The following is a 20,298-nucleotide window of genomic DNA, read 5'->3' as shown; positions in this document are numbered from 1 at the left end:
AGCTCAACTAGAACACCAAATCTTGTCCTACCTATCCCAACTCCTTAGAAGGCATAATAGACACATGTTCTAACTCTACAGGCTATAATAATTGATCGTTATCAGAATAGATACTATCTTCCAGGGATTGCTTCCTGTGAGAAGGGAAGAGTGTGAACTTTGGAGGAAAAAAGGGTATAAGTAGAGTAAATAAGTTATAAAATACACCCAGTGTGTTTTAAGATTCTGAACGTGGACTTGGTTGATCTAAATTCAAATCCATCCTCAGTTACAGGAAATCATAATGTGAGTGGAGCCTAATCAGCCCCATTTACCTCACTAAGTACTGTTTTTTTGAGGTGGGGATGAAAAGTAGAAATTCCCATGTCAACTCACTTTAAACTCCTTGATAAATAGTGGAATATGCATGTAAAAAAAAGGAAACCATAAGCAGCAAATATGTTTACTGTGCTGGCATTATATATTAGGTATGACAGCACCAATAAATCATTTTATTTATATAAATAACAAAGCAATCTGCTCCAAAAATATAAACACCTGAACATTGTGAACATACTGTGAACATTGATCTTACATTCAGAGTTTGCACCATATTGGGTAAGGTAATAATTCTGATTTTGTATTGTATTAAACTTTCTGTATTGTAGAGAATTGTACAATATTGTACAGACAGTAAAATTTTTAAAAACCCTTAAGAAACAACATATTATCCAAGCAAGTCGAGTTATTTTACACACACACACTTCCCAATTTGCTGTTTTACATAACTAATATGATGCAAACTCTTGGACACAGATTGAGAAATGGAGGAGATGCTATAGCAACATATAGGGTACATAAAAAGCATTTACATTCTTCATCATTTAAGCAAGATATTTGTCTCATTTATTGTAAAGCATATGGCAACTCAACAAAAACTAACTTGAAACAAGCTTAATCTTTATTCTTATCACTAAGTGGAGTATTTGGGTTATAAAATGCTAAGATAATGATTTTCCAGCTCCTTCTTTTGCTAATCGATCAGCTGCTTCATTTCCAGGAAAGCCAGCATGACCGGGAACATGCATCTGTTGATAACAAGAGTCCAAATTAATTACTCTAGACATATAACAATGTGTGTTCTACAACTATCTGCAATATTCACTTATCTTCCTCTATGCCTTATGGTGCAGCATTCATATCAGAGGGTCCAAAGGAATATACTGTATAGCCTGTATATAAACCCAGTCATAGATTTCAAATAAATCTCTTTCATTTGGATTGACATAACTCATTTTAAATGTTCCTATTTATCATAGCTATTTTAATTGGCAATCTGTGAATTTCTTTCAAACTTCAGTCAGTTTTTAGAAGAACATCACTTACCCACTGGATGTCCATGCCTTCTGAAAGCTTAGCAAGCCTTTCAAAATCTTCTCTGTTTGTTACTTCTTTTCCTGCACTGGTTTTCCAACCATTACTCTTCCAGTTTGGGATCCAGTTTGTCATACCTGTCAAAAAAGTGATTGCTACGGTGAGACTGTAATTTGGATGATGGCTTCAGAACGTCTGGGGCTACCTGCTAAAATTCTCCCCTGCCTCTCCATCTGAAACAATCCCATGTAACTGAGCTGATCCAAGAGGCTAACAATTTGATCAACCAAAGTTGTTTTGTAAATAGTCCCCATTATTGGCTCAAGACAGTCAGTTTGTAATTGCAATTCAGACAAATCATATGCGTTCTACTTGATTTGTGATCCTCTATCATTTAGCTTGAGGTCAATTGCTTTTGCGAGTCAGAACAGAATTGCTAATATCAAACCTGACATAGGGATATCTTGCTGCAGTTATTCAATCCTGACTCCAAATAAAAGTTTATTCAGACAATTTCTTTATCGACTCATTACTACCCTCTGCTTCCAAAAGCTGAAGCAATTTATTGATTTACTTAGTTACCATTAGCTACGTTTTCATCAATTTTCTGAGGCTCCAGTGATAATCTGATCTCCAACCTGAGCAATTCAGTATGTTACTGAACGTCGGACCATAGAGTAGGACTGAATGAAAGCAAATTGAAAGATGATAAATCCTGACAGGTAATAATGCCTGGGAAATCTCATGACAGGGTGGTGATGATGGTGGGAAGTGGGGCAGGGGGCAGAAAGGGAAAGGAGAAGTAATAGCTGTAGCCTCCACGCATTTCAATTCTACTATCAACAATGTATACCCTGACAAAGAATATTTGCTACTTTTAATTAAATGGAAACACAAAATACACATTTATAAATAGTGTTTAAAGAGATTATACTTTAGGAAATGGCAAAGAGTATATAGTTGAAGACAAAAGTAAAAAAGGTAAAAACTCCCCCAAGTCCAGTTTTAAATCTGATGGCCAGATGGAGAAGTCCATAAAAAGCTTTAGGAAGAAATATAATGTTTACCTTTATTCACACAGTAAACTTAAATTTAAGTGTAACTCCAGCCTGGAAACTACAGATCAATCTCTATCCCTGTTCTGAATTCAAGGACTAATATGAGCATTAATACTGCCAATCAAGTTCTTGAATAATCTTAACTATTGCAAAAAGGAATTTGGGCTGCCTAAAATTGTAAAATGGTAGTATATTCAATCAAACCTCTTGATTTTACAATTTGAACTAAAAGGAGCAGCACAGCACCTGATTCCTAAATTGCGAACAATACTTGAGTAATGGTCTTTAACAATAATGTTTGTTACGATACTAAGATAATTCAGCAAAGGATTTTTTTCATATTTATTAGACACATCAAATAATGTTTTAAAACAATTGTCTGTCAAATTCACTGTGCAAAAATATTAAAAGGAGATGCTTGCTCATATGGTACAGGCTTGTTCTATTTTGGTATATTCAGAAATCTATTAATAGTCTTGCATACAGCAGTACACTTTAAAGGTATGGGTATGTTTCTTTTCTATTGTATACCCTGTTTCCCCGAAAATAAGACATCCCCTGATAATAAGCCCAATTGGGCTTTTCAGTGCATGCACTAAAATAAGCCTCCCCAAAAAAATATTTAAACACCGGAAATCAGGTAAGACGGCAAGAGAGCCCCATCTTGCTCCACGCACCCTAAAATAATAAGTCCTCCCCGAAAATAAGGCCAAGTGCTTATTTCGGGGTTAAAAAAAATATAAGACAGGGTCTTATTTTCGGGGAAACACAGTATATCAAAATTTCGGTATTTAACATTACACGAATAAGTAATGGGGAGTAATAAAAAATGATGATTCTTTTACAATTGTTTTACAATATCAATGATACAGATTTGTTTTCTGTTTATGAACAAGGTCTCTGATCTCACAATGGAAAGGCTGATTAATTCTACTTTACATGGTCAAAATTTAATGCTATATTTACAGAATATGCCATGTACTTGCTTACCGGCATGCTCAATGTCTTGGGAATAGTTGCATAACTATACATTCTGTTTCATCATATTTTACTAGTATCTGCCATCTCATTTTGCTGTTTTCTTTTGTACAGAAAGAAGAGCTGCATGTTTAAATACATGTAAAAGGAAAGCATGGGTCTGCCTGAGGAAGCAGTGCAGGTCACTGGAATACGCTCAAGGGATTTCAGAGGTTTTTTACATAGGCCACCATCTTTGTCCAAATATAAAAAGACACGCAAGCAGGGCTGGGATTCAGCCTATTTGGTCCGGTTTGGGCGAGCTGGTTGCTCCAACGACCAGCTGAGAGCAAACCGGTTTGCTCTGACCATCAGCTGGGCCTGCCCACCACTGCGCTATATCTACCTATATTTCGTTCGTTTGAAGCCCAGGTGATAGGCACGGCAGAGCGGATTGCCGTGCCTCAGCTGTTTTATGCTAGAAGGAGGTAACTTTTAATGGTCTTTTCAAATGGACTGTGTGCGCATGCAAAGAACACGCTCAGTGAACCGGTTGTTACACCAGTTGAATCCCACCACTGCACACAACAAGGGCTAAGTATGACATCACACAGAAAATTTCATCAGGACAATCACCATAGCATATTAAATTTCAGATCCCAGCTTCTTGCAGGAATATTACGTATTCTTCCTTTTGGATTTATGTTGATGTGCTTTAAAAATAAATAAAAAGCAAGGGGAAAAATAATTTCAAACATTTTTAATTTTAGAAAAAAATAGTTTAATGGATGTTGACTGTGTCTGGTAAGACAAGAGAATGCATGCCTTCTGTAATCTGTTATTTTAGGCGGCTATTTCATTTCTCAGTGACTAAAATGCTTACCATTAATGGTGAATTTGCTGTCAGTATAGATTGCCAGTTTTGTGATATTTTGACTCTTTGCTTGTTCTATTGCCTTGCAAGCTGCCTGAAGAAAACATTTAGAGAACATACTTCAGGAGTAAAGAAGCTGAATAAATACTGATTTTAGTTTTAGGACTGTAACCCACAAAATTGCTGTGATTCAATTGCAATACAGGACACTTTATCCACAGAAATGTGCAAGTTCCCTCTGAAGAATGTAAACCATACTGATAGAAGAGAAAGCTTGTAGCTCAGGGTTGAACTGAGGATGTAAGCCATGTTTGACTATTTACCATGACATTTACTGAGTTTTCTTATAAATATTTCATTGGTCTTCCATCCTTAGGTGTGACTAGACATGAATTTTCTTGCTGGAGATGGACGAAATGAATGTTCATGTGACCATTACAATTCCTTTGAGTTCAAGAAATTGTACTTTTATTTCAATGACAATAAATCCATCAGTGGACTAGATCACACTCAAAACATTAATACTGATCCACTCCTGAGGTAAAATTCCTATCCCAGGGCCTACCTGAATAAAATCATTTTTTGAACACCTGTGGAAAAAGGAAGGTAACATTTTAGATCTGTTTAGAAGTGAAAAGGGGGCCTGGAAGCACTTGTTTGCAACTCTTTTAAACAACGTGCATCTTGTTTTAAGAATTGTGTGGCAGCTGTGAAAGGCCTAGGAATGTATGTGATCCTAGGAAAAGATGCCACTGATTTAAGGGGTTGCAAACAAGTGCTCTATTTGTATATCCATACCCTTTTTCTCCTTTGACACTGAAGCACTGCACAATCATAATGAAGCAGAATCACTGAGACCTCTCTAGCCTCAAAAAATGTCTGAGAGAAGCCACTGAAAACATCCTTTCTCATTTATGTGCTTATCTACTGTATCTCTTAGGCGGCAGGACAGAAGGATTTCCAGTACCCTTAAAGCCTGGAATCTGTTCTTTCAAACAGCCCAGTCCCATGTTGTGTTTGATTTTATAGAAGAAAACCAACCCTCTGAATTGTGCCTATGAAGATACCTTGTGCTATTTGGCACTGAGCCCCAGACAATAGACTTTTGGTATGACAGTCTCAATCAGATGAAATTGCTGGATACATTTCAACGGCAGCTTCCCACTGAAAAATAGTTCATTAATCCAATTAAATTACTTGTCCTCACGGCCGGCTCTAATATCTCCAAAGACAACTTCACTGGGCATACTGGTGTATAACCACAACCAAACTAACACTATACTAAACTTTTAGTACAAAAAACAGTAGAGGTAGAACATAGCATGGTTTGGGAATATACCTGAGCAGTAATATCAGGTGCAGAGATAATGAGGAGTTCACGGGAAAGGCCTTTGACAGGCTGATGCTAGTTTCTCACAGTTTTAACTCAGTCTGTTTGATACCCATGATTCATGCTCAGTGTGTTGGGTATAAAAGCTTTCCAAACCTATACCATGACATGCAAATGTCATGGCAAAACACTGCATACATACCTACTGGTGCTTATCCCAGGGAGCATTGCCTGCTTACTCCTCTAAATATTTGCCTTTCATAAAGCTTACCATGATCACTTGGTTTCAGCTCCTCTTTGTTGGAAACCTCTCATGGATATTAAATAAAAGGAGTGAAGGTTTAAGAAATATTCTGAGACTATGACCTGGAGCTTTTAGCATAATCAGTAAAAGACTGGATACAAATCTCCTGTTCTGCCTTCAGACCCGACTATAACATTTGAAGAACTGCCAGTCAGTGGAAAATTTAGGATTGGGTATCTTCCATAAAAGCTGCATCATACTGCAAAACTCTACCTCAATATTTTGCTTTTATGCTAATCAGGAGTGCAGATAATAATGGTCCATTTACTTTGGTTTGACAACAATTTTTGCCAAGAACTAAAATGCAAAAGTGGGTGTGTTCCTCTTAGGTTTAGATTTCTGGTTAACTTTCAGGAGCATTAAAGGTAAAGGTAAAGGTTCCCCTCGCAAATATGTGCTAGTCGTTCTCAACTCTAGGGAGTGGTGCTCATCTCCATTTCAAAGCTGAAGAGCCAGCGCTGTCCAAAGACGTCTCTGTGGTCATGTGGCCGGCATGACTAAACACCAAAAGCGCACAGAACGCTGTTATCTTTCCACCAAAGGCGGTCCCTATTTTTCTACTTGCATTTTTACATGCTTTCAAATTGCTAGGTTGGCAGAAGCTGGGACAAGTAACGGGGTAAGCACCCGTTACACGGCACTAGGGATTCAAACCGCTGAACTGCCGACCTTTCAATAGACAAGTTCAGAATCTTAGCCACTGAGCCACTGTTTCCCCTTTCAGGAGCATTAATTATGGCTTATTTCTGAGCTATTTAGCTAAGATCTAAGTTTGGGGAAGGATTCTTATTCAGAGTGTTGATCTTATCCAGCAATAGTAGATACAAGTCTGAGAGCAAGATCAACATTCTGAGTATGAATCCTTCCCCAAACTTGGATCCTAATTAGCCAGATAGGTAAGAAATAAGCCATAATTAATGCTCCTGAAATTTAACCAGAAATCTAAACCTAAGAACAACACATCCACTTTGCATTTTAGTTCTTGGCAAAAATTGCCATCAAACCAGAGTAAATGGACCACGATTATCTTCATCATTTAGATCCCTTGGAACTGAAATGGGACTATACACTCCTGATTAGCATAAAAGCAAAATATTGAGGTTTGGGCGGAAATGCTCCAATAATAAATAGCAGCCCTCACTTAACAAACCTAACTGGGACCGGAAACTATATGCTGAACAATGCAATCATTAAATGAGGACCCCATATGAACATGATGACTTATAATGGCTTCTTTACAGCAGTCATTAAGTGAGGACTCTGTGGGTGGTTAAGCAGAAACTCGTGTCTTTTGACTTCCTGCCAGCTTCCCCATTGATTTTGTTGGAGGCCAGCTGGGAAGTCTCAAATAGTGACCATGTGACCAAAGGACACTGCAACGGTTGGAAATGTACGCTAGTTGCCAAGTGCCCAAATTTTGATCACATGACCAGTGACAACGTAACAATGATTAATGCCATTGTACTCATTCAGTACCACCGTAACGCTAAACAGTTACTGAATGAGTGGTCATTAAACAAAGACTACCTATACAGTAGGCATAAATAGTGAGGTTTTCCATTTTATAGTACGGCAGATCAATCCATCATAGATAAACAATAGTCAGACCATATTCTTAGCAAAGTTAAATAATTTGATTGGCCTTGTTGCAGAAGTTTAACATTAATTCAGTTATTGCTTACATTTATTTCAGCCCTTTGATTTGTTTGCCGTCCATGAAGTCTTTCACTATTATTTCTGTGGAGGACAACATACACCAAAATTATTGAAAACAGCAATAAGTCAAAATGTGATTTCATACAAAAATAGGTACAGTATAAATGTAGTCTTAGACTAATATATATAAAATGACTTCAATACAGATAGTCCTCTCTAAACAATGGGAATTGGGACTGGCAACTTCATTGTTAAATGATGCATTCATAAATTGAAAAAAAAATATATCATGTGGCTGTGCCAACTTATACTGGCAGTTCCAGTGGCTATTGTTAAGTAAATTGCATGTAGTCATTAAGTGAGATGTCACATGACCATGGCTTGCAACCTTCTGCAGGCTTCTCCATTTACTTTGCTTGTGGGAAGCCGATAGGGAAGGTTGGAAATAGCAACCTTTTCTATTGGGACATTTGACCACGGGACACTGCGACCATCAGAAATGCAAACAAATTATTGAAGAGGAGCTGTGATGGCTGCAATTTTGAGAATTGGCTGTACGTTCCCTAATTCACCGCTGTTGTAACTTCAAACTGTCATGTACTTTAAAGTGAACGAGTAGTCATTAAATGAGAACTATCTGTACTCACTTCACTTTACATACAAATAATTTGGGCATAAGCAAAATGGTTGTACACATGGCCCGATCTGCAGCCAATAGTGCCCAGTTATTAAATGAATGGCAACTGCTAAGAGCAGGTATGCAGAATTTCTATTGGTTTGAGGGGTATGTTATGCTTTGCATGGTGAAGTTTGCATTTCAAAAGCAGTTGTGGCCAGGGTCTGCTTTGGATAGGGGTCACTTGATGGAGCTTCTTCGCTCTGAAAACTGCACTGCCAATTTGACTCAAAGTCTCACAATCACCAGCCATGAATCAAATATTTAAAAGGTTGTCCAAGCATCTTTTTAGCCTCTCCATCTAAACATCACATCTACTCCTCTTTTAGAGTTTACCATGCATGATATGTTTTTAAAGCTATAGTGGAGATGATACGATGCCTGCCAAACCTCTCCTAGCAGATATAAAGAAAAAAGAGCTTACTCACAGAGGATGACCGGGTCCCCAATATACACCTGTCCCAGCACGTGCCGCCTGGCGTCCATTACTTGAACAACATCCATCCGTGTAAACAACTATATAATCTCCTATAAAGGCAGATTTGCATTAAAACAGCACAAGACGATGTCAAATTACCTAAACAATTTAAATAGATTGTTTCTGGAAACCGCATTTAAATACAGGTATTAAAACTATTTCAGAGTATGATATACAATATTTAGCCAGTTTTAACGAAACTCAGTAATTTTTGTATTATCTAAGCATACTACACAATGGAAGCCAGAACTGAAAACTGTAGCTGATAAATTGCCAATGCTAAAAAAAATAATTCTGGGGGAACAGACCTATTGGAATTACCATGAATACCTTTTATACGTGGAGGAAGGTATCTAAGACTGGAGTTTCCTCACAACAGCAGGCAAGATCAAATACTTCTAACTATCCTTATAAAAGAGAAAAAGAAAGAGTCTCATCAAGAGAACACAGACACCCCCCCCCCACCCCCCACTATCCATAGAAGGAAAAGTATCTCCATACTTCCATTTCAAACAGTGGAAGATGGTAACTGCAGCTAGGACTAAAGAACAGGATTTCAATAAGGTAGGAACTTACACTCAGCACATCACACACTGTTGAAAAAAAAACTTCCTGCTGAAGATAACATTAGCTAAAGCTTGCAATGCAAGAAGGAAGAGAAAATGGATCATGTAGTTAAATTCTTAGAGGAACATTGTTAGCAATGGCTGCACTCTAGTGGAATGGACTATGATTTTGCTGTAACAAGAGCACGCTGAGATTCACAGCAAGCTCAGGAAGGCGGATCAATTCCAGGATGATTGTAGTAAATACTTCGTACCCCATTGAGATGAAACAATGGCAAAAATTCTTTATAGAGTATGCCAATCTTTTTTCTAGTCTCCTATACCAGATGAGAGGAAGCAAAGGAAGCCACAACTGCAACTGATGAAACAGAATTGCCTTCAGCCATAGGTGCCAGATTTATTTAAATTCCTACAGAATTAAGATAAAAACAAATAGCCTGCTTCAAGATGATAGGGTCACTAGTTCCAGAATATATCAGACTGAAGCAATAAGAAATTTCTATCCTATTTTGTAAGATAGAAACTGAACAGCACTTTATGAAGTGCCTTATATGGAATAGTTACCAATGCCTTATTAGAAGCCACATGAAGATTTCAGGAGTGAAACCTATGAATGATAGGTAGGAAAGTTAGAGAAAAGCACTGATTCTTGGTAAGATCACATCCATAGTGAAAATGTATTAGGCCATGGTCTGGCAAGCATGCTAAGGAACTAGGAGAGAAGTGAGGGGATCAGACATAGAAAATAATGATTATTTGCCTAAATCTAGTAGCAGAACTCCATGGATAAGAGGATCAATCCTATCTTTAATGGAAGAGAAATCAGCAGCTCTTCATTCCAGAGGCCCGTTCATTCTTATCCTCAGATCCTCACAAATTCAGTTGAGATGCCATGCAGAATGGCATCACGCAATAGACATCTATCGATTCAGGCATTCCACAAATGTTAAGCTGAATCTGAAGCATTATAGAGGGAAAAGTGCCTAGGAAGGTGACCGTAGTGCCTGCAAAAGTAGCTTGATTGAAGGACAAAGCTCTGGGGCTGATGATCCCAGCCTCTGGAATGCTTGCCTGACTCCAGGCAGAAACGGTCTCCTCTGATCCCTTAGAAACTGTTATTATGCAAGAAGGAAAATGGAAAGTAGGAACGTCTTAATCTGTAAATGGAAAAAGCAGGCCTGGAATGAAATGGAACAACTCCATGCCGCCATCTTGCCACAACCACTTCGGCATGGACAAATAGCCATGGGAAACTCGCCACGCTTCTCACAGCATCTCCCTTTGCAGAATTATCAACCACAGCATTGTGACGAGCCACGTCTCCGGATCTGGCATCCCGTGGGTGTGGCCAGCTGTTCAGGTCAGAGCGTGTCCACTACGCAGAGCTGTCTGACAGGGAGGGGGGGTATTGGAAAGTGAGGTGAGGAAGCCTTTAGAGGGCAACACACTTCCATGAAAGGCAGGCTAAGCAGCAGTCGTTGACAGTTGCCAGATGGGTGTTGCTGTCCCTGCTTTGCTCTTCTCCCAGCCCTGGAAACGGTCATGGTCCAGTGCAACACACGGGAGAAGAGGTCTGCATTGATGAGTGGCATGGATGCCACCATCCTGCAAAGGCCTGTAGGGGGAAAAAAAAAAAGGCCGAATGCGGCTCAGGTGGAAAGCCTCCCCAGCAGGCAGGATGTGTCTTTTGCAAGCAGGCAGCAACTGCAGATAGCTGCGTGGAGCAGGCACACTACAAACTGACTGGCCATACCCATGGGAGACCGGACCTGGATCCGAAGATGTGGCCCATTACAATGCCGTGGTTGACAGCTGCCGGCTACGAAGCGGAGGTGCCACAGGGGCGCGGCAAGCTGTCGCAGGTGCTGTGTTTCCCCAGGTGCTGTCCCACACCGAGATGGCACTGGCAAGATGGCAGACCCGAGATGTCATAGACCTGGCTTAGAAAACTAGCTCACAGGGTCGCTCTCCCCTATGGTTTTTGTCATGCCTGCTAAAGTAGAAGAAATGCATAATTCAGCTTCAGATAACTTCCCTCCACTACTGGAAAATAATGTGTAAAATTATAGTTGGATAAAATTCCTTCCCCTCAAATCCATTTTCAAAGCCTATTTCTTCCTCCCTTCCCCCAAGCTTTTCATTTTGTTCCAGTTCTATAGTTTGAATTGCCAGGAGGGAGGGGCTACATTCCAGAGGGCCAGCACGGATAGCCAGCGCGAAGTTTAGTTTGCTGGGAAAAAGAGGATCAAGACAGCTCCTCTGTAGATCTTGTCTTTGGTGGGTGCTGGCAACCCGTGGCTCTGGAGCCGCATGCGGCTCTTTTGGTCCTCTGCTGTGGCTCCCTGCCGAACCAGATCCCACCACTGTCTGGCCCCATCCCTCGCAGTCACTCCTCGCCTGGCCTGAGAAGGTAAGGGCGACGGCAGTGGATGGAGACTCACTCCATATTCCAGAGGGGGAGCAAAGCACCCATGTACTTGCCTCATCTCTTGCTGGGTCTTGCAGGCGCTTCTTCTGGCACTTGTTGGTACTGCGCGTCCCTCCTGGCTCCATCCCACCTGCCGTGGCACTCGCCTCTACCCAGATGGCTGAGTTAGATAGCGTAGTGTTTGCCTTCCCTCCCAGAGCAAGTGGGTGTGGGCGCCCGCCCACCCACATCTGCTTCTCGCTGTCATCTGCCCTCCCTTCACCCAGGAGGCGCTGTGCTGCCATCTTGCCAAGTGGCAGGGAACGCAATGGTGTAGGCAGCCGGAGCCTTCCCAGGGCTGAGTAAGGAGACTCCACTGGGGCTCCCCACAAGGCACTGTGGCCACAGGAGCCCCTCAGCGGCGCCTCTGTCTCCTACCTGCATATAGAGGTTGGCCAGCGCCATTGCAACGGAGGGGACAGTGCACACTGTGCCTACTCCGCTCTCACTGGCCAGAGGTGGGGCTCCATGCCGCCGCCTCCCAGCCACGTTTGTTTGCTTCCTGGCCACCTCTGAGGAGAGAGTTGCCCTTGGGCTTCCCAGGTCCCCGCCGCGGGGGGAGAGAGGGAGAGGGAATGGATGGATGGATAGATTGATGAGACAGGAAGACAGATACACAGAGATAGAGAGAGGGAGGAAGGGAGGGAGGGGAGAGAGAGACAGAGAGCTATATATACCTGTTTCCCATAGAAAAGAAAACACCGGGAGCCACAAAGCCTGAGTAAGCGTGGCTGGGGTGGGTGTCATGTGACGGGGTGGGAATGAGTCACGTCAAATTGGCCACGCCCACCCAGGTATTGTGGCTCCCAGTGTTTTCTTTTCTATGGGAAAGGGGTCCAAATGGCTCTTTGAGTGTTTAAGGTTACAGACCCCCAGTCTATCGTGAGGAGCAATAAAGGAAACTGCTAGAATTCTATGTGTCTTCCTTGGTTCTTGGGAGGCTGGCATCAATATTGCCAAACTAAAGCAACTACCCTGTTTCCCTGAAAATAAGACATCCCCTGATAATAAGTCCAATCAGGCTTTTGAGCGCATGCGCTAAAAAAAGCCTCTCCCCCCCAAAAAAAATAAGCCCTCCCCGAAAATATTTAAACATAGAGCTGGAAATCAGGTAAGACAACAAGAGGAGCCCCAACTTGCTCCACGCGCCCAAAAATAATAAGACCTCCCTGAAAATAAGGCCAAGCGCTTATTTCGGGGTTCAAAAAAATATAAGACAGGGTCTTATTTTCGGGGGAACATGGTACTTACATAATTAAAGGCATACTCTGAGAAGTTCAACCAAACTATTTAAACTTCATTGCCTCTTGGCCTTCTGGAATGTAACCCCTCCCTCCTGGAAATCCAGACTACATTCCATCACACATTCCCAACAGTTAAGCAAATGTTACCCCTTATTTGCTTGTTTGATCGTTTGCTAGCATTATTTTTTTTCTATCTTCCCTAGTATTCCTTTTAGATACTTATAGAACTTGCAACATTCAAACCCCAAATTCTTATTACCTCTATTTGGCACAGAAGCAAAGTACCAAAGTACACTAGTACCAAACTTCTATAAGAGTGAAGAACATAGTTTTTCACCAAGAGAAAAAAAAAACCATACAAAACATATTAAAATGCATTATAACAAGTTGAAGAAAGAGGGGAGTTACCCATATACAAGAATTCATTACTTGCTGAAGTATAAGGAACGTCTGTATATTTTACACGTTTATTTGTATATTTCTTCTCTGAAAGCTCTTCATATGTTCTTTTGTACGATCGTGTATCACTTGGCTCATATGTAGCCTTGTTAATGCAATGTCTATAGTTGTTTTGCTTTCCACCAAGGCCTCAAGAGAAAAAAGAAAAATATACAAATATCAAATTGAAAGTGTAATGTCCATATCGAAGAACATTATTGGAGTTCTTCACGTAAACATTTTCATCAGTTTAATTCATACATCCAAAGGTCTTTTCACGTGAGACTTTCCTTGTTTAATATTTGTGCAAGTCTCATAAAATTTTTTTTATTTTTTTTAAATGTGAAAAATAATTCCCATATACAATATTAAGAGATAATCCTTTCTCTTTATCAATTTATTAATCCAAAGGTGAAAGGTAACAGATAGTATCCATATCTAATAGAAAAAATATGCAGGATTTTCCATGCCTAACTTGTAACTAAAAGATAGGATTTGACTACCAACAATGATTTTACAATGATTTAAACACTAACATCGGAAAGCAGCATTGCAGATAGTGCAAGCAACTTCAGCATTAAAACCAAATTTTGATGCTGAATTGATACTATTGTAATTGTCTGGTAAAAAAAAGAGAACACATTTTATTTATTACCCAAGAACATGTTTTGGGGTGTTTTAGATCGGCTAAACGGAACATACTGTACAAATGGCTGGAAATGCCAATGATTATGAAAGCTAAAAAACACTGATGCCTTTAAATATTATTTATATAAGATTAAATGATTTTCGCTGCTCATAGAACCTGGACTCCCTTGGCTTTTGGAGGAGCTTTGAGAGATGAAATGGTGGTAGAGATTCTAAGAGTGCTATTGGTGGAAGCCAAAGAGTGAACTTGACCAAGGAAGAGAAAGCAGCTTTCCGGTAATCCACTCTTCTGCATCAATAGATTACCAGCCGATTCAATCACGGCTGTGTAAGGAGGAACTAAGAATATCTGCAAGGCCAGTGTAAGGATTATTCTATGCATCTGTTGGAAAAAGTAATTTGGAATCACTCTGAGATGAATGGCAACAGTGTAGATCCCAGGGAGGGGTTTAAGACATTGACTAGCCCTATTATCTATGAAGAATTTGAACCTGTCAGTCCTGAAAGAGTAGACACAGTCCCTGGGACTGTGTGATCACTTGTGTTTTTGGCTTATGCCTCCTGGTTGGACAAGCTTCCCCCACCAAAGATGACTCATGGTTGGGTCCATACAACTGTGATGCATGTGAGAGGGATTGGTTCCACCAGCTTTGAAGGAGGTAGTGGTCCAGCCTTTCCTCAAGGAACTATTGCTCAATTTAGCAGAATCCAGCACCCATCCATTTTCATCCAATTTTCTTAGGGAGGGGTGCAGATAGATGGTTGCATATCTTTCTTGCTATGGTTATTTCTCAGCGTCTTTTACGTTGTTCACATTTTGCATACTAACAATCATAATATAAACTTCATTAGAAAAGGTCCAGATTTTAGAATAATGGGATATTTGCTCAATACTTGGGACATGGACTGTCAAAGTTCAAAGGCAAAAACTTAGAAGAAGAAGAATTACCCCATTCTTATTGTCTTTGGTGTCGGAGGTAGAAGAACCTAAATAAAAAATCCAAAAATATAGATTTGCCAGATTTGTTATCTCATTATTGTTTTCTCAAAAACTGCAGTGTTTTGTGAGCCTACTGTCGGCCCTATAAGGTAGACCAGTTAGGAAACAGGCACCACTTGAGCTTTATTGGTATGTGGTACAATAACAGAAACTTTAAATTCTGACAAATATTCTTCTTATGCCAAGGACAATAAACATGTCAATTTTTCCCTTCTTCCCTTCCCTCTAACTGGGTTAAACTAATTCTTACACAACATCTGTTACATTTCTTCAATGCCATTGCCATACTTGTCTATTTCTATTGTAACTTCTCCAGCTGTGTGTTTCCTCATTAAGAAAGGAAAATTATCACTATAGCATTACATTTTCCAGACCACTTCAGCTATTAAGAAAATAAGGCATGATTGGAAAACCCTTATTCTTTCAGCTGTAACTTTTTATTTTTGTCAATCCCATCAATTCTACTTTGAAAAGCAAGGTAACTTTAAGACTCATTAATGACTGCAATAATAATTTTGATTTAAAATAACAACCAGTCTGCCTACATCAAAAAATAGATATAGCTGAAATTATTTTCTGGAGATACAACCTGTTCATTGGAGTTGTGAATTTCATTTGAATATACACTTCATCCTACTTCACTTTTTACTACATCTAGCATACTATCTTTAATCAGGGTGGATAAAAATTGATGATTTTTTTTAAAAAAATAAAATCGGATTTTTTAAATTTAAATCAGTTTTTTTTAATCAAATTTATTTTAATAAAATGCTTTTGGAATAAAAATCTATCTAAACATAGTTTTCTATTTAAGATATTTAAGATACATTAATAATTTAGTTTATTCAGCATGAAATGGAGCTTAGTTATGGGCTGTATATTCTGTATATTCTGCAATATTTACATTTTTGGTAAACTCATTCAATGAATCCAAGCTCTGCATGCGGAGATAACATGCACTGCATTGATGCATTCATATGATTTCACAGCAGAGATGATAGTTGCTCTTTAAAAATTATGAATTAAATCGAGTTAATTTAAATCAAGTCTTTTTAGTAGTGATTTAAATCATGATGGCCTTGATTTAAATCAAATCCACCCTGTCTTTAATTATCAGAAAGTTATTTCTATATTTCTGCTATTCAAATTTAGAAAGTTGCATAGTATACCTCTTGAAGAAATTGATGGTTCTGTTGCCTCTTCATTTATAAAAGCCCAAGCTTCTCTTTCTGTTGCAAACTTCTTGTAACTGGCATACTGATATCTATCAACTTGTTCTTTACATTCATTCCTGTCAAAATACAGTGAGAAAAGGGCAGCATATTGTTTAGATTACAATACCAAATTCCCTAAATGGAAAATCTTAGCTTCTTTTGAGGTTTCCTTTAGATTTTAAGTTGTTTTAGAACTGTGTAAAATGAAAACAGAACTGGAGAAATTTCTTCTGTAGATTTGCTTAATCTATTTTTCAGTTCAAGTTACTTTGTATACCAGAAAGCAACATGTCATTCAGTTGAAAAAAGGAATATGATAGAGATAAGGGAAGCCCTAGAAGACAATTTCTTACTTTTAAAACTCAGCCCAAGTCTCTTCTCCCCTTCCACAAATATATTTGCAAAAATAGTCAATATAAATCTATGAGTGTTTTATTTATTAAATGTTTACACTGCTCATCGTACCTAAGTGACTTAGGTCTTGCAATCTATCTACACATATGGTGTATTTATGAATTCAACTTGGCTTTTTCTCATCTATAGGATGAGATTTTCAGAGTCCCAAAACATACTGGTATTACCTTGAAACTGAATCTCAGTAAATTTGCTTACTGTAATTTTGATGTAAATCTTTATATTTCTTTTTAGAAGCACAAAGTTGGGAACACCATCTTCTTGTGTTGTTATAACATCTTTGTACAGTTACTTAAGATTGAAGAATATGACTGACTCCAAACTGTCTGGTGAACTTAATAGCTCAGTATTTGAATATGGCACTAAATGATTTCACTGTTTTTAAAGTTCAATCTTAACAGCAACTGATGTCTATTTAACGGCCTGTCATCTTCCTCAAGAAATTATTACCATTATGCCTGACTGCTCACTTGCTGAGATGGACAGCCATAGAAATAATTGACTGGACAAATTAAGCATGGATGTCTTCATAAGCTTGGCGATCTCAAGAAAGTAGTGAATTAAATAGCTAAATTACCTATAATAACTCTCTCTGCTACTGTTATTAGTAGTCCTGATAGGTATTTTTAATTGTAAAATGTTTATTTGTCAATTTTTTAAAGATTACTTTTATTGTACACCACCCAGAGTTATGCTGGGTGAGATGGGAAGCTGTATAAATACATAGTAAGTTGCAACTGTAATATTTGATTGACACAATGACACTTTGGGGAACAGACTCAAAAGTATGAAATAATGCATTCAATTTAGCAGCTACTAAGATTGTTGGCAAAGCAGGGGCAAAAATAGCCAAAGAAATGAAGGCCACTTCATTTAAATGACAAGTGGCCTATTTACATTCATGTAAATAGGCCACTTGTCAATCAACAGGAGTACTGATTTACCACCAGCTTATCAGGTACTTAGGAGCCTGTGGCACAAGGAAACAACACTCAGTGACTTAATGGCCAGCTAGCAACACCCCAATTAACTAAAACTACTAAAAACCACACACAACCAGGCACCATATAAATACTATGGACAGCAGAACAGCCCAGGAACAGAGAAATTCCTTGAGGATGTGCTCCACAAGTCTCAAAGCTTGAAAGAACCTCTGGTCCCGGTGACTTAGATTGGATCCTGCAGGTAATCCTCAATTTACGACCACAACTGAGCCCAAAATTTATCTTGCTAAGTGAGAAATTTATTAAGTGAGTTTTGTCCCCATTTTATGACTTTTCTTGCCACATTTGTTAAGTAAATCACTGCAGTTGTTAAATTAATAATATGGTTGTTAAGTGAATCTGGCTTCCCCATTGACTTTGCTTGTCAGAAGGTTGCAAAAGCGGATCACATGACCCCAGGACACTGCAAAGTCATAAATGTGAATCAGTTGTCAAGCATTGAAATTTTGATCACGTGACCACGGGGAGGCTGCAATGGTCATAGGTGTGAAAAAATTATGTCACAATTGGGACTTCAAATGGTCACTAAATTAATGGTTGTTAAGTCAAGGAGTAGCTGTATTCTGGGACACATGTATTTGCCTTCATTCAGCATGCCTCTCTCTATATACAGTAGTGGCCAAAATTGTGGAAACCGTTTGGGAAAAATGTATTTTCTAAAACTAGCCAATAACACCACTTTTTTGGAGTAGTACCATAAAATTATATATCAATGGAAAGATAATTTAATAAAGAATGTAATGTAATAGCTTTTATGAAGAATTTGCTATTAGAATAGCAATTACAGTATAAAGAAGAAAAGTGAAACACACAGAAAAAACAAGATACACAAAAATTATCATGTCGTTAATACTTAGTTGGGTAACCTTTAGCATGAATTACAGCCTTACAACGTCTTTCCATGGAGTGAACCAAGTCTTTTAGTTCTGCAGCTGTTATAATGTGAAACCAAGATTGAATTATTGCTTCTATTATTTATTTTGTTTTTGAATCAAGTTTTATTGATTTTTCCCCCCACATTCACCCACATCTTTTTTGAACATAGTATTGGCCATACTTATCTTATCTTATACAATTTTTCAAGTTCAAATACATTTTACTCAATTACAATTTTTGCCAAAATCTTCCTTTTTTCCCTATTTTTTCTTTAATTCATATCTCAATATTTCTATATTTATTTATATAAACATCATCTTCATTCGCTCTCAAATTCTAATTTTCCTGTTTGTTCACATTTATTCTGTTTTATTTTTTTAACAATTTCTTATTTATCTTCATGTGTGTTTGGGGTTGCCTTTCTTCCGTTTCCTCTTTTTTGTTATACAGCAATCTTTCTTCTCAGTCTCTTCCCTCTCCCTCTCTCCCTTCTTACTTTCTTTCCCTCTTCTCCTGCTCCTTACTACTTCCCTTTCCTTTCTCCTTCTCCTCCTTTCTTCCTCCCTGACTAACCCGTTCTCCTACTCTGATTTCCCCTCCCTTCCTTCCTCCCCTCTCTTCTATCCCTCTCTCTCCTTCCCTTCTATCTCTCTACTTCTTCTTCCATCTCTCTCTATTGCTGTATAGATTTTCAATTTAATATTTTCACTATGGTGTCCAGGCAATCCCGACCTTTCTTTAATTTATTAAATATCTTTCTCAAAATTCTTATCTTGTTAACAATATATATTTATAATTATATTAACTTGCTTTTATTGCTGGGATGCTTCTGACTAACAAGTTTCTTTAGTCGGCTCCATAGATTTTCAATTGGGTTAAGGTCTGGGCTATTCCCAGGCCATTCCAGCAGTGGAATTTGATTATCTTGAAATTCCAAAATAAATAAATAAATAAAATGTGGTGTTTATTAGCCATCAAACCTCAAAAATACTTTTCCCAAAAGGTTTCCAGAGGTTTGGCCACTACTGTATCTATATATCTATATCTATATCATCTCTCTCTCTCTCTCTCTCTCTCTCTCTCTCTCTCTCTCTCTCTCTCTCTCTCTCTCTCTCTATATATATATATATATATATATATAGAGAGAGAGAGAGAGAGAGAGAGAGAGAGAGAGAGAGAGAGAGAGAAGGAAAGGGAAGGGAAGGGAAGGGAAAAGCAAAGTCTAAGGATTCTGACTTTAAAGGGACGAGAGAGATTGAAAAGTTACGGGGTGGGAGAAAGATATGCAGCTACTCACCAGGTGGCATACACTCCAATTTTCCTACCTCTCCGCACCGCGTAGTACATGCCGCCGCCGACACCGAGGGCTCCGGAACTGGTGGGCAAAAATGGATTAACGAGCAGAGCTAGGATCCGGCGCCACATAACAACTAGCCCTGCCTCCCCCCGCTCCCTCCCATCTGCACCGCCGACGCCTCCCGGTCTCACTCTAGAGAGCCGACAGAAACTCGGAATCTACGCTCCCGGGATAGTCGAGAGCCCTCAAGGACGGTACTTCGCAACTGCGGGACCGAGAACCGGAGACACAAACACGAATTGGCTGACCAGCACTTCCGGTTTTCAAGCCGATCTCACGTGACCGCGACCGAGTTTGACGTCTCACCCGGAAAACCTTCAAGTGGAAGCCGGAAGCACGCGCTCACCCCCGTCTCTATGACCTCGCCTTTAGAAAGTTTAAGGC

General features: G+C 39.1%; 1 protein-coding gene across 4 annotated transcripts; it reads right to left on the bottom strand.

Annotated features, from left to right (window-relative positions):
- Positions 1-437: 437 nt before the first annotated feature.
- RNASEH1 (ribonuclease H1) lies at positions 438-20,241 on the bottom strand. 4 transcript variants are annotated; one of them, XM_034432032.3, is made up of 9 exons: positions 20,046-20,241; positions 19,855-19,932; positions 16,219-16,340; positions 13,372-13,551; positions 8,637-8,736; positions 7,559-7,613; positions 4,252-4,336; positions 1,366-1,490; positions 438-1,067 (listed from the first exon to the last, which is right to left on the bottom strand). In XM_034432032.3, the coding sequence occupies exons 2-9, from the start codon at positions 19,902-19,904 to the stop codon at positions 981-983; spliced, it is 804 nt and encodes a 267-aa protein (XP_034287923.1). In that variant the 5' UTR covers positions 19,905-19,932; positions 20,046-20,241; the 3' UTR covers positions 438-980. The 4 variants fall into 4 exon arrangements, with proteins under 4 accessions (XP_034287923.1, XP_087738549.1, XP_034287920.1 ...); XM_087882423.1 differs by having other exon boundaries at positions 13,393-13,551; positions 20,046-20,196; XM_034432029.3 differs by having other exon boundaries at positions 19,855-20,126.
- Between the last annotated feature and the right edge of the window lie 57 nt (positions 20,242-20,298).

The sequence above is a fragment of the Pantherophis guttatus genome, chromosome 1 (genome assembly GCF_059756535.1).
Source record: "Pantherophis guttatus breed Tessera chromosome 1, ASM5975653v1, whole genome shotgun sequence".
Classification (NCBI taxonomy): Eukaryota; Metazoa; Chordata; class Lepidosauria; order Squamata; family Colubridae; genus Pantherophis; species Pantherophis guttatus.
The sequence above is the reverse complement of the archived record's forward strand: the minus strand, read 5'-3'. Positions and strand labels throughout refer to the sequence as shown.

What these genes read in the sequence shown, in the direction of transcription:
- RNASEH1 (XM_034432029.3), bottom strand. Translation starts at nt 19,982, where the DNA reads ATGTGGCGCCGGATCCTAGCTCTGCTCGTTAATCCATTTTTGCCCACC. An exon ending in ACCATCAATTTCTTCAAGAG is followed by an intron (nt 13,552 to 16,218) that starts GTATACTATGCA and finishes TTTTCTCTTGAG; the next exon opens with GCCTTGGTGGAAAGCAAAAC. An exon ending in TAATGAATTCTTGTATATGG is followed by an intron (nt 8,737 to 13,371) that starts GTAACTCCCCTC and finishes CTGCCTTTATAG; the next exon opens with GAGATTATATAGTTGTTTAC.